General features: G+C 45.4%; 2 protein-coding genes across 2 annotated transcripts; both read left to right on the top strand.

The window, feature by feature from the left end:
• Positions 1-598: 598 nt before the first annotated feature.
• On the top strand, positions 599-3,433 carry LOC118966721 (neurofilament medium polypeptide-like; the record flags this gene model as incomplete). The annotated part of the gene is made up of 3 exons (XM_036989927.2): positions 599-1,384; positions 1,653-1,777; positions 2,245-3,433. Coding segments are annotated over exons 1-3 (2,100 nt in total), but the record flags the coding sequence as incomplete, so codon positions are not given.
• On the top strand, positions 3,430-7,912 carry LOC149985670 (uncharacterized). Its single transcript, XM_090242353.1, has one exon. It carries the CDS (start codon positions 3,452-3,454, stop codon positions 7,514-7,516), a length of 4,065 nt encoding a protein of 1,354 aa, XP_090098479.1. The 5' UTR covers positions 3,430-3,451; the 3' UTR covers positions 7,517-7,912.
• Positions 7,913-16,575: the final 8,663 nt, after the last annotated feature.

The raw sequence follows: 16,575 nt of genomic DNA, 5'->3' as shown, positions 1-16,575 counted from the left end.
AGATATATAGCCCCTTGGATAAAACAATAGTCTGAACACCTGACAATTTATTGAAGACATATGACTTTTAATTTTGAGGTGTCATTGTAGACTGCCGACGTTTTGAAGTGAAATGATCTCCTATCCGTCAATGCTGTCTGAGACAAAACGATGAGGGAGAAAGAGAGACGGAGAGAGAGAGAACACAGGTGAGGGCGCAAGCGTTGGCAGACAGTCAAGCCTACAGCTGATGCTATACATTTTCAGCACTATAGACAGTTCCATTCTGCAGCGCGAGCAGACAGAGGGGGTATAAAAAGGTAGGAGCCGCGCTGCTTAGCCTGCAAACTGACACTGTATAGTTTACTGAGGCAATATGAGCCACAGAATGGACTATCATTCGGGTTCTCCGCATAGGGGAGCTCAAGCTGAGTATTGCTGCTATCAACCCAAACTGACCGGATCCCCCTCTGCATCCAGGACCGTTGGCTTTGAGTCGACTACCACATACACGAACAGAGGATATGCGACGACGCTGAAGAGCGAATTCGGATCCGTTCCGAGATCATCGGAGAGCCTTTTTGATTTATCAAACCCATTTACCGAGGTTTTGACAAAAATGAATGAGAAAGAACTGCTCCATGGGCTGAACGACCGTTTCGCCGGATTCATAGAGAAGGTGCGTCATTTGGAGCATGAAAATGAATTGTTTGAGAGGGAAATCGAGGAAATCAAACTAAAGGCACAGTCCCCTGCGTCTCTGGCCCAGGAGCACGAGCCGGAGCTTATGGACCTGAGGAACCTAGTTCATGACATCTCCCTTCAGAAGCGTCAGATCGAGATAGAGCATCAGAACCTGGAGGAAGATTTCCTCATCTTGAGAGACAAGTATGAGCAGGAGGCACGTGACCGCTCGAACGCAGAGAACGGTATCCTTGTGCTGAAAAAGGACGCCAACGATGCATACCTTGCCAAACTTCAGTTGGACAACAAAGCGCAGTCTTTGGTGGACGAGATCCACTTCCTGAAGAACAACCATGAGGACGAGATATCAGAAATGGTGGCCCAGATCCAAGAGGCTCAAGTAACGGTCAAGGCATACAACTTTGGCAAACCTGACATCACAGAGGCTCTCCGGGACATCCGTGTGCAGTTAGAAGGTCACGCCACTTCCGACATTCAGCAGGCCGAGGAGGGCTTCCGTGTCCAGTTCGCAAAGTTAACCAAAGCGGCAGAAAGTAACAGGGAGGCGTTGAAGGCAACCCAACAGGAGATCCAGGAGAATAGAAGGCACCTGCAGGGGAAGACAATTGAACTGGACTGTGGTAAAGGAATGAGAGAGGCCCTGGAAAAACAACTACAAGAGCTGGAGGAGCGTCACTATGCAGAATTGATTCATTACCAGGTAGACTGTGGTTTATTTTGTACCTCTAACAAATGTAAGTAAACATACACATTTTGATGATTCATATTTGTATTCAGGGCTATGTACTAGGTGTAGGCCACAAATATAGGCCCCATGTGAACTGTATCATTATTGGAATATAATTTTCTCATATTGGACCATATGGGTAGAACAATATTTCCCCCCCTAAATATATCCTGGTTTTCATACCAGACAAAGTGGCTGGTTGACCCTATTATTGACTCTTATTGTGTACTTTTCTGTCCAGGACACTATCAGGCAGCTGGAGAATGAGCTGACCAATGCTAAACTAGACATGTCTGGCTACCTGAGAGAGAACCAGGACCTGCTGAATGTCAAAATGGCTTTGGATGTGGAGATTCTCTCTTACAGGTAAGAGACATCAACTCTACCGTATATTTTTAGTGTGTTCCTGGATCTTTTTCTGAGGATAACCGGGGTGTGGACATTTTATTCTAGCCCAGCGCTAACACATCTGATTCAACTCAGTGCTGTGTTACAGCAAAACTGTGCAATAGTGTCATAGCGATGGTGAGAGATTACTACAAAACACAGTCAATAGTGAATAATAAATAAAGACTAATCAAATTAAACAGTAGACATTTTATTGAAATAGTTTGATTTCATATTTAACATCAAATGAACATAGACCATTTCACAACACAGAATGACACTTTAATCATGATATGGATATTCAGACATATCCACACACACTGTTCTCACAAGCTGACATGGATGTGTGCAGAATTGATCAGTCTGGCATTTACGAGGCTAACACATTGGGACATATCTGTATTATAGTCATGACGGTAATAACACGTCTCTCTGCCTCCCTATAGGAAACTCCTGGAGGGTGAGGAGTCCCATCTGTACACCATCTCTGACACCCACATCTCCATGCCCTGCATCTACCGCCAGTCCCCCGTCTACACCCTGCCTTGCCTGGCCCGGCAGGGAGGGCCCACACACAGGTCTGAACCCCAGTACAAGTTTTTTGAGGAGATCATCACTGAGACCACCAGAGACATGGAGATGTCCGAGATTGAGGAGACGGTCGGGAAAGAGGGAGACAAGTTGAGACAGAAGCAGGGAGAAGAGAGTGACAAAGCTGAGAGGAGAAGTGGGGAACAGGTGGATGAGCAGAAAGAGAAAGCTAGAGGTAAAGTGGATGTTGAAGTGGACGCCCCGGAGGAAGAGGGTGAACAGGAGGAAGAGTCTAAGAGACAGCAGATGGTCACATCAGCAGAGGTCGAGGTAAATGGAGATGGAGTTAGCCCTAGTGAGGGAGAAAATGGAGAGGAGGGAGATGATGAAAGAGAGGAGGAAAAGGGGGGTGAGCCAGATGCAATCAAAAAGACAGAGGACATTGACAGAGGTGAAAATACACAAAGTGAAGTCAAATCAGCTGAGGCCACCAGTGAGGGAGAGAAGGAAAAACTGGACACAACAGAGAAGCTAGACAGCGAGATAAATGAGACATTAGAAAAAGATGACACCCCAAACCATGGCAAATCCCAACTAGAGGTTCCCATGAATGGTGACATCTCAACAGAACCCAAAACGTCAGAGTCAGAGGATAGCAAAACAGGAAGTTCAATAAAGGGTGAACCCCAGGTCCCCACAGAGGACATCTCCAAAGAACCCAAAAAGGTGTCAGAGGAGAGAAAAATAGAAAGCCCTTTACAAGAGAAAAAAGAGGTAGATCTGAAAGAGGAGAGTGCCCCAACAGAGCAACAACAAGATAGCCCAAAAGAAAGTCCCATCAAAGAGGGGAAAAAGGTAGATCTGACAGACCAGAGTGCCCCAACACTGGAGCAGAAACCTGATCAGAAGGAGCACAGAGAGTCAGACCAACCTCAAGAGGCAGAGAGTGCTGTGACAACACAAGAAGAGGATCTCCCTGAGCCCACAGAGAAGGACATGGAATCCCCTGATAACACTGCAGAGCTCAACATCAGTTCAACCAAGGAGACAGTGGAGCAGGTGAAGTCACCTGATGATTCTGGTGTAAAAACGAAACAAGATGAGAGAACAGTAGGAGGTAAAATGCCAGACAGAATTCTCAGCACAACAAGTGAGTGTAAGGAAGACCTTGTGCAAAAGATTCCTAAAAAGGAGGTGGGTCCGACAGAGCAAAAAGTAAGCAGCAAGGATGATTGTGTAAAAATTGTTGGCAGTGAAAAGGTCACAAAAGATGTATCAATGGGTGAGGAAAAAGGGAAAGAATCGGAGACATCCCCCAAACCCGACCCCACTGTGACTCCTAAAGAAGAAACAAGCCTGTATTCAGAGCCAACTGTCACCCCTAAAGAAGAAACTTCCATTAAACCAGAACCAGCAGTCACTGCAAAAGAAGAAACGTCCCCAAAACCAGAACTAGCAGTCACCACTAAAGAAGAAACTTCCCCAAAAACAGAACTAGCAGTCACCACTAAAGAAGAAACGTCCCCAAAACCAGAACTAGCAGTCACCGCAAAAAAAGAAACTTCCCCAAAACCAGAATTAGCAGTCACGGCTAAAGAAGAAACTTCCCCAAAACCAGAACTAGCAGTCACGGCTAAATTAGAAACTTCCCCAAAACCAGAACTAGCATTCACCACTAAAGAAGAAACGTCCCAAAAACCAGAACCAGGAGTCATCCCAAAAGTAGAAACTTCCCCAAAACCAAACTCAACCATCACCCCTAAAGAAGAAACGTCCCCAAAACCAGAACCAGCAGTCACCCCTAAAGATGACACATCCCCTAAACCGGACCCCACTGTCACTCCTAAAGAAGAAACAACACCGCATCCAGAGCCAACTGTCACCCCTAAAGAGGAGACATCTCCTAAACCGTATCCCACTGTCACCCCTAAAGAGGAAACACCCCCAAAACCATTCCTGACAGTCGCCCCTAAAGAGGAGACATTCCCTAAACCAGAACTATCAGTCACCGCTAAATTAGAAACTTCCCCAAAACCAGATCTAGCAGTCACCCCTAAAGAACAAACTTCCCCGAAACCAGAACCAGCAGTAACCCCTAAAGAAGAAACGTCCCAAAAACCAGAACCAGGAGTCATCCCAAAAGTAGAAACTTCCCCAAAACCAGAACTAGCAGTTACCCCTAAAGTAGAAACTTCCCCAAAACAAAGCTCAACCATCACCCCTAAAAAAGAAACGTCCCCAAAACCAGAACCAGCAGTCGCCCCTAAAGATGACACATTCCCTAAACCGGACCCCACTGTCAACCCTAAAGAAGAAACTTCCATTAAACCAGAACCAGCAGTCACCCCTAAAGAAGAAGCTTCCCCAAAACCAGATTCAACCATCACCCCTAAAGAAGAAACTTCCCCAAAACCAGATCTAGCAGTCACCCCTAAAGTAGAAACTTCCCCAAAACCAGAACCAGCAGTCACCGCTAAAGTAGAAACTTCCCCAAAACCAGTACTAGCAGTCACACCTAAAGATGACATTTCCCCAAAACCAGAACTAGCAGTCACCCCTAAAGAAGAATCTTCCCCAAAACCAGAACCAGCAGTCACCCCTAAAACTGAAACATTCACTAACCCAGACCCCACTGTCACTCCTAAAGAAGAAACTTCCCCAAAACCAGAACCAGCAGTCACCCCTAAAGTAGAAACTTCCCCAAAACCAGAACCAGCAGTCACCGCTAAAGTAGAAACTTCTCCAAAACCAGCAGTCACCCCTAATGTAGAAATTTCCCTAAAACCAGAGCACACTGTCACTCCTAAAGAAGAAACAACCCCGCAACCAGAGCCAACTGTCACTCCTAAAGAGGAGACTTCCCCTAAACCGTACCCCACTGTCAACCCTAAAGAAGAAACTTCCATTAAACCGTTCCCCACTATTGCCCCTAAAGAGGAGACATCCCCTAAACCGTATCCCACTGTCACAACTAAAGAAGAAACATCCCCTAAACCGTTCCCCACTGTTGCCCCTAAAGAGGAGACATCCCCTAAACCAGAACCAGCAGTCACCGCTAAAGAAGAAACTTCCACAAAATCATCTCTAGCAGTCACCCCTAAAGTAGAAACTTCCCCAAAAACAGTAATAGCAGTCACACATATAGAAGAAACTTCCCCAAAACTAGAACCAGCAGTCACCCCTAAAGAAGAAACGTCCCCAAAACCAGAACCAGCAGTCACCCCTAAAGATGACACATTCCCTAAACCGGACCCCACTGTCACTCCTAAAGAAGAAACAACCCCGCATCCAGAGCCAACTGTCACCCCTAAAGAGGAGACATCTCCTATACTGTACCCCACTGTCACCCCTAAAGAGAAAACATCCCCTAAACCATTCCCGACAGTCGCCCCTAAAGAGGAGACATTCCCTAAACCAGAACTATCAGTCACCGCTAAATTAGAAACGTCCCCAAAACCAGATCTAGCAGTCACCACTAAAGAACAAACTTCCCCAAAAGCAGACTCAACCATCACCTTTAAAGAAGAAACATCCCCAAATCCAGAACCAACCATCACCCCTAAAAAAGAAACGTCCCAAAAACCAGAACCAGCAGTCGCCCCTAAAGATGACACATTCCCTAAACCGGACCCCACTGTCAACCCTAAAGAAGAAACTTCCATTAAACCAGAACCAGCAGTCACCCCTAAAGAAGAAGCTTCCCCAAAACCAGATTCAACCATCACCCCTAAAGAAGAAACTTCCCCAAAACCAGATCTAGCAGTCACCCCTAAAGATGAAATTTCCCCAAAACCAGAACTAGCAGTCACCCCTAAAGAAGAATCTTCCCCAAAACCAGTACCAGCAGTCACCCCTAAAAATGAAACATTCACTAACCCAGACCCCACTGTCACTCCTAAAGAAGAAACTTCCCAAAAACCAGAACCAGCAGTCACCCCTAAAGTAGAAACTTCCCCAAAACCAGAACCAGCAGTCACCGCTAAAGTAGAAACTTCTACAAAACCAGCAGTCACCACTAATGTAGAAATTTCCCTAAAACCAGAGCACACTGTCACTCCTAAAGAAGAAACAACCCCGCAACCAGAGCCAACTGTCACTCCTAAAGAGGAGACATCCCCTAAACCGTACCCCACTGTCACCGCTAAAGAAGAAACATCCCCGCAACAGGAACCAACAGTCACCCCTAAAGAGGAGACATCCCCTAAACCATATCCCACTGTCACCACTAAAGAAGAAACATCCCCTAAACCGTTCCCCACTATTGCCCCTAAAGAGGAGACATCCCCTAAACCGTATCCCACTGTCACCACTAAAGAAGAAACATCCCCTAAACCGTTCCCCACTGTTGCCCCTAAAGAGGAGACATCTCCTAAACCAGAACGAGCAGTCACCACTAAAGTAGAAACTTCCCCAAAACCAGAACTAGCAGTCACAACCAGAGAAGAAACTTCCCCAAAGCCAGAACCAGCAGTCACCGCTAAAGAAGAAACTTCCACAAAATCATCTCTAGCAGTCACCGCTAAAGTAGAAACTTCCCCAAAACCAGAACTAGCAGTCACACATATAGAAGAAAGTTCCCCAAAACTAGAACCAGCAGTCACCCCTAAAGAAGAAACTTCCCCAAAACCAGAACCAGCAGTCACCCCTAAAGTAGAAACTTTCCCAAAACCAGACCCAACCATCACCCCTAAAGAGGAAATATCCCCTAAACCAGACTCAACTCTCACCCCAGAATTAACGACCACCCCTAAACCATACTCAACCCTCACCCCAGAATCAACAACCACCCCTAAACCAGACTCAACCCTCACCCCAGAAACAACGACCACCCCTACAGAAGAGAGTGAAATGATGGGCAGTGGTGACAAAGCTAAGACAATCACACCACCAGAGAAACAGATGCCTGCAGTTGCAGAGAGCAAGGACTCACACAGGGGGGCACCAGAAAGCAACACAATTCAAGAGAAACCAGAGGAAAGTATGGACAAAGAGCCTGAGAAGGTTACAGATCCCAAAGATGGACCCACAAATACAGTTAGCGTGAAGACCAAGGCCTCTGAGTTAAAACCTGAACATGTTGAGATATCTATTACAAAGATATCACCAGTGAAAGAACAGGATGTATCAGCCGTGGGTTTGAAAGATCAGACAGTTGATGAGAAGATAACAGAACAGGTGCAATTTTAAATAGACTAGAACAGCTTTACAGGAGGTGCATGGTTAGTGCAAGCCTATAAAGCAATATGAGAACTGCTCCGCCTTAAAATACTAACTGACACTTAACATGTAAAGTATCATGGTTATCAATTATCACCAGGGCCGCAACTTTCACTGGGGACGGGGACGGGACATGTCGCCCCCCCCCCCCCCCCCCCCGCCCCTGATTATGAGGCACAATTAATGAACTCCTGCAAGAGAGATGTACTGTAATATTGAATGTAACAAATCAAAAGCTGTATTTTGCTGTATCTATTTACTTCTCATTAATGGATGATAGTGTGCATAGGGATGATAATGAGAATGGTTGATAATGTGATTTGATCATGCCTGAATGTGCTGAGCAATAAATGCTATTTGAAGAGCACTTCTGTTTCCAGCTATTCTTACATACTGTGCTGTATTTCACCTGATAAGATGGCATCACATATATAATTTCTCATAATTTATCCCATATGTAGAAGCAGGTGAATTCCAACAGCACTAGGCTGAATTCAAAATAAATCTCCCCTTTGCCCGCATCCTATTTCCCCAAAGCATGGTAGAAACTCACAGTTGAACACTTTATATTGAACAAAAATATAACTACAACATAATAAGTTACAGTTCATATAAGGAAATCAATCAAATACCTTCTATGCTCGCTTAGAGGCAAATAACACTGAAACATGCATGAGAGCATCAGTTGTTCCGGACGACTGTATGATCACGCTCTCTGCAGCTGATGTGAGTAAGACCTTAAAACAGGTCAATATTCACAAGGCCGCAGGGCCAGATGGATTACCAGGACGTGTACTCCGAGCATGCGCTGACCAACTGGCAAGTGTCTTCACTGACATTTTCAACCTCTCCCTGTCTGAGTCTGTAATACCAACATGTTTCAAGCAGACCACCATTGCTCCTGTTTCCAAGAACACTAAGGTAACCTGCCTAAATGACTACCGACCCGTAGCACTCACGTCTGTAGCCATGAAATGCTTTGAAAGTCTGGTCATGGCTCACATTAACATCATTATCCCAGAAGCCCTGGACCCATTCCAATTTGCGTACCACACCAACAGATCCACAGATGATGCAATCTCTATTGCACTCCACACTGCCCTTTCACACCTGGACAAAAGGAACAACTACAGTGAGAACGCTATTCATTGACTACAACTCAGATTCAACACCATATTGCCCTCAAAGCTGATCACTAAGCTAAGGACCCTGGGACTGAACACCTCCCTCTGCAACATGATCCTGGACTTCCTGAAGGGTAAGGGTAACTTCAAGTTCCTTGGCTTCCACATCACCAACAAACTAACATGGCCCAAGGACACCAAGAAAGTCATGAAGAGGGTATGACAAAACCTATTCCCCCTCAGGAGACTGAAAAGATTTGGCATGGGTCCTCAGATCCTCAAAAGGTTTTACAGCTGCAACATCGAGACCATCCTGATGGGTTGCATCACTGCCTGGTATGGCAACTGCTCGGCCTCCGACCGCATGGCACTACAGAGGGTAGTGCATACGGCCCAGTACATCACTGGGGCCAAGCTTTCTGCCAACCAGGACCTCTATACCAGGCGGTGTCAGAGGAACGGCCAAAATATTGTCAGACTCCAGCCACCCTAGTCATAGACTGTTCTCTCTGCTAGCGCACGGCAAGTGGTACCGGAGCAACAAGTCTAGGTCCAAGAGGCTTCTAAACAGCTTCTACCCCCAAGCTTGAACATCTAATCAAATGGCTAGTCAGACTATTTGCATTGACACCCCCCCTCCCTATGCTGCTGCTACTTTCTGCTATTATCTAAGTTTAGTCACTTTAATAACTCTACCTACATGTACATATTACCTAAATTACCTCGACACCGGTGCCCCCGCAAATTGACTCTGTACCGGAACCCGCTGTATATAGCCCCGCTATTGTTATTTACTGCTGCTCTTTAATTATTTGTTACTCTTACTTTTTTTAGGTATTTTCTTAAAACTGCATTGTTGGTTAAGGGCTCGTAAGTAAGTATTTCACTGTAAGGTCTACACATAGTCTGTGGTTGTGAGGCCAGTTGGACGTACTGCCAAATTCCAATAACTTTGGAGGTGGATTATGGTAGAGAAATTCATATAAAATTATCTGGCAACAGCTCTGGTGGACATTCCTGTAGTCAACATGCCAATTGCACGCTCCTTCAAAACTTGAGACATCTGTGGCATTGTGCTGTGTCACAAAACTGCACATTTTATAGTGCCCTTTTATTGGCCCATTTCTTGGCTCATTTAATTTATGTGAACTTGTTGGCAACAAACTTTTGTTTGCATCCCTGCATCTATAATTGGGGAATTGACAGAGGAAGACAGAGGAAACTCTGGTTTAACTTCTAGGGGAAGGGAGAGGACTTTTCAAAACTGTTTTGAAAAGTCCCCCCCTACCCCTAGAAGTTAAACTAGAGTTGTTGTTTCACAACACAGCAAGGACAGCAAGCTTCCTCTGTCTTACTATGTCAATTCCCCAATTATGGATGCAGGGATGCAAACAAAAGTTCCTTGCCAACAAGTTCACATAAATTAAATGATCAGCAGGGTAGCCTAGTGGTTAGAGTGTTGGACTAGTAACCGGAAGGTTGAAAGTTCAAACCCCCTGAGCTGACAAGCTCCAAATCTGTTGTTCTGCCCCTGAACAGGCAGTTAACCCACTGTTCCTAGGCTGTCATTGAAAATAAGAATTTGTTCTTAACTGACTTGCCTAGTAAAATTAAAATAGAACACAGCAAGTTGTGAGATAGTTAAAGGGAAACACGCAGGGGCAAAACAGTGTGACTGACTTGCAAACAAAAACCATACTCTATTGTCTTAACCCAGCCAAATAGGAAGATGTGAGATAGTTTAAGGGAAATGCTGCAATGTTAGCTGTATTGAAATGGTGCCAATCTTTCTCATTCAGTTGTGATTGAGGCCTAAACACTAAAAGACATCTACAAGAAATGTGTATTATGTAATATAGATTCAGCTCAACTAAGGCTGATTTTAGATAGATTATTTACTAAGAAACTTTGATCTTAGGGTGAACTTACCCTTTAACAAAGTCTTTAACCTCTACGGGATTGGTGTCCCTAATACTACGACAGTTGTTGCTCAGTATGTGATAATGTTACTAGAATGACGTTGTAAACAACAGCCAACTTTCCGGGACATAGACATGTCTTATGTGAGCAGAAAGCTTACATTCTTGTTAATCTGACTGCTGTTTTCAATTTACAGTAGCTATTACAGCAGAAAAAGACCATGCCATTGTTTGAGGATAGTGCACAACAACAAAACACTTTTATCATTGCAACTGGTTTGATACATTCACCTCTGAAGTTAAATAATGTACTGACATTCAGTAATCTTGCTCTGATTTGTCATCCTAAGGGTCCCAGATAAAAAATGTAGTATTGTCTTGTTTAAAAATATATATTTTTATATTCAAATGTAGGAACTGGGTTCCGCAGTTTGACCCCACTGCTTTCTCTGGCTCTACACACACCCCGCCCAGCCCTCTAGATGTGTGAAGGTTTTCTGTAAGGAAGCTAATGACCCATCATGTATGACATTCCTGGGAGTGTGTAAACTTAAACAATTTTATTACCATAGCATTGTTGTATGTTCGCTATAGTTACTTGAAAATGTATAAATTGCCTCCCGGGTGGTGCAGTGGTTAAGGGCGCTGTACTGCAGCACCAGATGCGCCACCAGAGATTCTGGTTTCGCGCCGAGGCTCTGTCGTAATCGGCCGCGACCGGGAGGTCCGTGGGGCGACGCACAATTGGCCTAGCGTCGTCCGGGTTAAGGAGGGTTTGGCCGGTAGGGAAATCCCTGTCTCATCGCGCACCAGCGACTCCTGTGGCGGGCCGGGCGCAGTGCGCGCTAATCAAGGTTGCCAGATGCACGGTGTTTCCTCCGATACATTGGTGCGGCTTGCTTCAGGGTTGGAGGGCGCTGTGTTAAGAAGCAGTGCGGCTTGGTTGGTTTGTGTATTGGAGGACGCATGACTTTCAACCTCCGTCTCTCCCGAGCCCGTACAGGAGTTGTAGCGATGAGACAAGATAGTAGCCACTAAACAATTGAAAACCACGAAATTGGGGAGAAAAAGGGGTTAAAAAAGAATAACAAATTTAAAAAAATGTATAAATTGACCAATTTGGCACATTTGGGCAAACACCTGGAAGACATGAAACAGCATATTGCGTAGTGATGTAATTCTTTGCTGGATCAGTAAACTTTGCACACACTGCCCTCATCTTGTGGACAACATCTAAATTACACCTAGAATCATACATCACTGTCTGGCCTTTCTATTGCATTGCCGATTCGACTGTTTCCCATGCCTCAGCCGGCTCGACTTGGTCCCGCGCTTCAGCTGGCTCTTCAGGTTCCCGTGCCTCATCAGAGGTGACCGACCTGCTCCTGGTACTCGGGACCGTTCCTCTGGTCGGCGTCCTGCTTCTTGAGCCCCGCTTCAGGGAGGGGGTACTGTCACGTCTACTCCCCCTTCCCCTCTCCTCATTGTCGGCAGTTTACTTATTATTATGGACACCTGCCACCATTGTAAGGTGCACCCCGTCTCATGAGACTCACCTGGACTCCATCACTTCTGATTACCTCCCCTTTATCTGTCATTCCCTTTGGTTGTGTCCCCAGGCAATATTAGTTATCTTCCTCATGTCCAGATGCTAAACTCTTGTTTTGTATTGTTCTATTTGTTATTAAATTCACCCGTTGTACTTGCTTCCTAACTCCCAGTGTCTGTGTTACACATCTAGTATTTGTATGTATTATTTGACCCTCTTTACTGCATACAGTGAGCTTCAAACAGTGGTTCCCTATGGCTGACACATTGGAAACTCCACTGTTACATCATGGGGTGGTGTTTGGAAAACACATTGGGAGGAAAGTGTTCTTATGAAACATCTACATAAGGAGTGGTCGATATCTTGTCCCTCACCCTAAAATAATAGTTCAAAACAAACACACATGGAGACCATCAATCAAATGTATTTATAAAGCCATTCTTACATCAGCTGATGTCACAAAGTGCTGCACAGAAACCCAGCCTAAAACCCCAAACAGCAAGCAATGCAGGTGTAGAAGCACGGTGGCTAGGATAAACTCCCTAGAAAGGCCAGAACCTAGGAAGAAACCTAGAGATGAACCAGGCTATGAGGGGTGTCCTCTTCTGGCTGTGCTGGGTGGAAATGATAACAGAACATGGCCAAGATGTTCATAGATGACCAGCAGGGTCAAATAATAATAATCACAGTGGTTGTCGAGGGTGCAACAGGTCAGCACCTCAGGAGTAAATGTCAGTTGGCTTTTCATAGCCGATCATTCAGAGTATCTCTGTCGCACCTGCTGTCTCTAGAGAGTTGAAATCAGCAGGTCTGGGACAGGTAGCATGTCCGGTGAACAGGTCAGTATTCCATCGCCGCAGGCAGAACAGTTGAATCTGGAGCAGCAGTGGTGAGCAAGGAGTCATCAGGCCAGGTAGTCCTGAGGCATGGTCTTAAGGAGAGCACACTTAAATTCACACAGGACACCGGATATCCATCCTGCCCTGACCATTTAGAATCCCACCGTACCTTCTCCGCTGTGCAATCCGGCTTCCGAGCCGGTAATGGGTGCACCTCAGCCACGCTCAAGGTATTACACGATATCATAACTGCCATCGATAAAAGACAGTACTGTGCAGCCGTCTTCATCGACCTGGCCAAGGCTTTCGACTCTGTCAATCACCGTATTCCTTTCGGCAGACTCAATAGCCTTAGTTTTTCTGACGACTGCCTCGCGTAGTTCACCAACTACTTTGCAGACAGAGTTCAGTGTGTCAAATCGGGGGGCATGTTGTCTGGACCTCTGGCAGTCTCCATGAGGGTACCACAGGGTTCAATTCTCTGGCTTACTCTTTTCTCTGTATATATCAATGATGTCGCTCTTGCTGCGGGCAATTCCCTGACCCAACTCTACGCAGACGACACCATTCTGTATACTTCTGGCCCTTCCTTGGACATTGTGCTAACTAACCTCCAAACGAGCTTCCATGCCATACAACACTCCTTCCGTGGCCTCCAACTGCTCTTAAACGCTAGTAAAACCAAATGCATGCTTTTCAACCGTTCGCTGCCTGCACCCGCCCGCCCGACTAGCATCACCACCTTGGATGGTTCTGACCTAGAATATGTGGACAACTATAAATACCTAGGTGTCTGGCTAGACCGTAAACTCTCCTTACAGACTCATATTAAACATCTCCAATCCAAAATCAAATCTAGAATCGGCTTTCTATTTCGCAACAAAGCCTACTTCACTCACGCCGCCAAACTTACCCTATTAAAACTGACTATCCTACCGATCCTCGACTTCGGCGATGTCACCTACAAAATAGTTTCCAACACTCTACTCAGCAAACTGGATGCAGTCTATCATAGTGCCATCCATTTTGTTACCACATCACCTTATACCACCCACCACTGCGACCTGTTGCTCTAGTCGGCTGGCCCTCGCTACATATTCATCGCCAGACCCACTGGCTCCAGGTCATCTATAAGTCTATGCTAGGTAAAGCTCCGCCTTATCTCAGTTCACTGGTCACGATAACAACACCCACACGTAGCACACGTTCCAGCAGGTATATCTCACTGATCATCCCCAAAGCCAACACCTCATTTGGACGCCTTTCCTTCCAGTTCTCTGCTGCCAGTGACTGGAACGAATTGCAAAAATCGCTGAATTTGGAGACTTTTATTTCCCTCACCAACTTTAATAAACATCAACTATCTAAGCAGCTAACCAATCACTGCAGCTGTACATAGTCCATCTGTAAATAGTCCACCCAATCTACCTACCTCATCCCCATACTGTTTTTATTTTATTTACTTTTCTGCTCTTTTGCACACCAGTATCTCTACTTGCACATCATCATCTGCTCATTTATCACTCCAGTGTTAATCTGCTAAAATTGTAATTATTCGCTCCTATGGCCTATTTATTACCTACCTCCTCATGCCTTTTGCACACACTGTGTATAGACTTTCTTTTCTCTACTGTGTCATTGACTTGTTTGTGTTATTGGCTTGTTTATTGTTTCCTCCATGTGTAACTCTGTTGTTGTCTGTGTCACACTGCTTTGCTTTATCTTGGCCAGGTCGCAGTTGCAAATGAGAACTTGTTCTCAACTAGCCTACCTGGTTAAATAAAGGTGAAATTAAAATATTAATAAAATATAAGACAGGAGAAATCTTCCAGATAAAACAGACTGACACTAGCCCCCCCTACACATTAACTACTGCAGCATAAATACTGGAGGCTGAGACAGGAGGGGTCGGGAGACACTGTGGCCCTGTCCGACGATACCCCTGGACAGGGCCAAACAGGCAGGATATAACCCCACCCACTTTGCCAAAACACAGCCCCCACACCACTAGAGGGATATCTTCAACCATCAACTTACCATCCTCAGAAAAGGCCGAGAATAGCCCACAAAGATCTCCACCACGGCACAACCCAAGGTGGGGCGCCAACCCGGACAGGAAGATCAACCCACTCAAGTGACACACCCCTCCTAGGGACGGCATGGAAGAGCACCAGTAAGCCAGTGACTCAGCCCCTGTAATAGGGTTAGAGGCAGAGAATCCCAGTGGAAAGAGGGGAACCGGTCAGGCAGACAAAGCAAGGGCGGCTCAATCATAGGACCTACTGAAGAGATGAGTCTTCAATAAAGACTTACACTCTTACTGACAGTTGTGGCCGCTTTGCCTGATCTATTGTTGTCTCTAACTTCTTGCCCTTTGTGCTGTTGTCTGTGCCCAATAATGTTTGTACCATGTTTTGTGCTGCTACCATGTTGTGTTGCTACCATGTTGTGTTGCTACCATGCTGTGTTGTCATGTGTTGCTGCCTTCCAATGTTGTTTTCTTAGGTCTCTCTTTATGCAGTGTTGTGTTGTCTCTCTTGTCGTGATGTGTGTTTTGTCTTACATTAAAAAAATATATATGTAAAACTGAATCCCTGCCCCAGTCCCCGCAGGAGGCCTTTTGCATTTTGATAGGCCGTCATTGAATTTGTTCTTAACTGACTTACCTAAAGGTTAAATAAAGGTTAAATAAAATAAAAATTCACCCACGAAGCATCGTTACCCATCGCTCCACAAAAGCCGCGGCCCTTGCAGAGCAAGGAACTTCAGGTCTCAGAGCGAGTGACATCACCGATTGAAACGCTCTTAGTGCGCACCACTGCTAACTAGCTAGCCATTTCACATCAGTTACACTCACCACCCTTTTGACCTTCTCCTTTTCCGCAGCAACCAGTGATCCGGGTCAACAGCATCAACGTAACAGTTTAACTTTAGTCCGTCCCCTCGCCGGGCTCGAACCAGGGACCCTCTGCAAACATAGACAACTGACACCCACGAAGCATCGTTACCCTTCGCTCCACAAAAGCCACTGCCCTTGCAGAGCAAGGGGAACAACTACTTCAGGTCTCAGAGCGAGTGACGTCACCGATTGAAACGCTATTAGCGCGCATCACCACTAACTAGCTAGCCATTTCACATCGGTTACACTGGTTGCTAGTGAACAAGCACAACTGATGGCAAATCTGGCCAAACTGATCAATGCCAGCAAAACCATTGAAATTGGTATGTAATGATAAAAACTTTTAATGTTACTATATTATTTGTAACATATTTCATTGTGCCAATCTTTTCAACATTCACTAATTCTGAATGAACTGCCCTCATTATAATATCAGAAGAGACTAATATTAATATTTTCCTCTCTCCAGGGATGTACACAGGGTACAACACCCTGAACATGGCGTTGGTTGTACCAGAGAGTGGTCAAGTGGTAGCATGTGAAATAGACGACGAATACGTGAACATTGCTAAACCTTTCTTTAAAGAGGTCAGATCAACATGCCGCTAATCATTCAGCTAGTTTACTTGCTCCAATATTCCTCTAGACAGGAATTAGATCTGTTTGTCCAGTATTCAACCCCAATGCAACATCTAAACC

The sequence above is a fragment of the Oncorhynchus mykiss genome, chromosome 1 (genome assembly GCF_057628025.1).
Source record: "Oncorhynchus mykiss isolate SJ-2025 chromosome 1, ASM5762802v1, whole genome shotgun sequence".
NCBI lineage: Eukaryota > Metazoa > Chordata > Actinopteri > Salmoniformes > Salmonidae > Oncorhynchus > Oncorhynchus mykiss.
Note: the sequence above shows the minus strand (reverse complement) of the source record. Positions and strands in the feature narration are given on the sequence as shown.

Excerpts from the sequence above, each read along its gene's own strand:
- LOC149985670 (XM_090242353.1), top strand. The coding sequence starts at position 3,452 with ATGCCAGACAGAATTCTCAGCACAACAAGTGAGTGTAAGGAAGACCTT.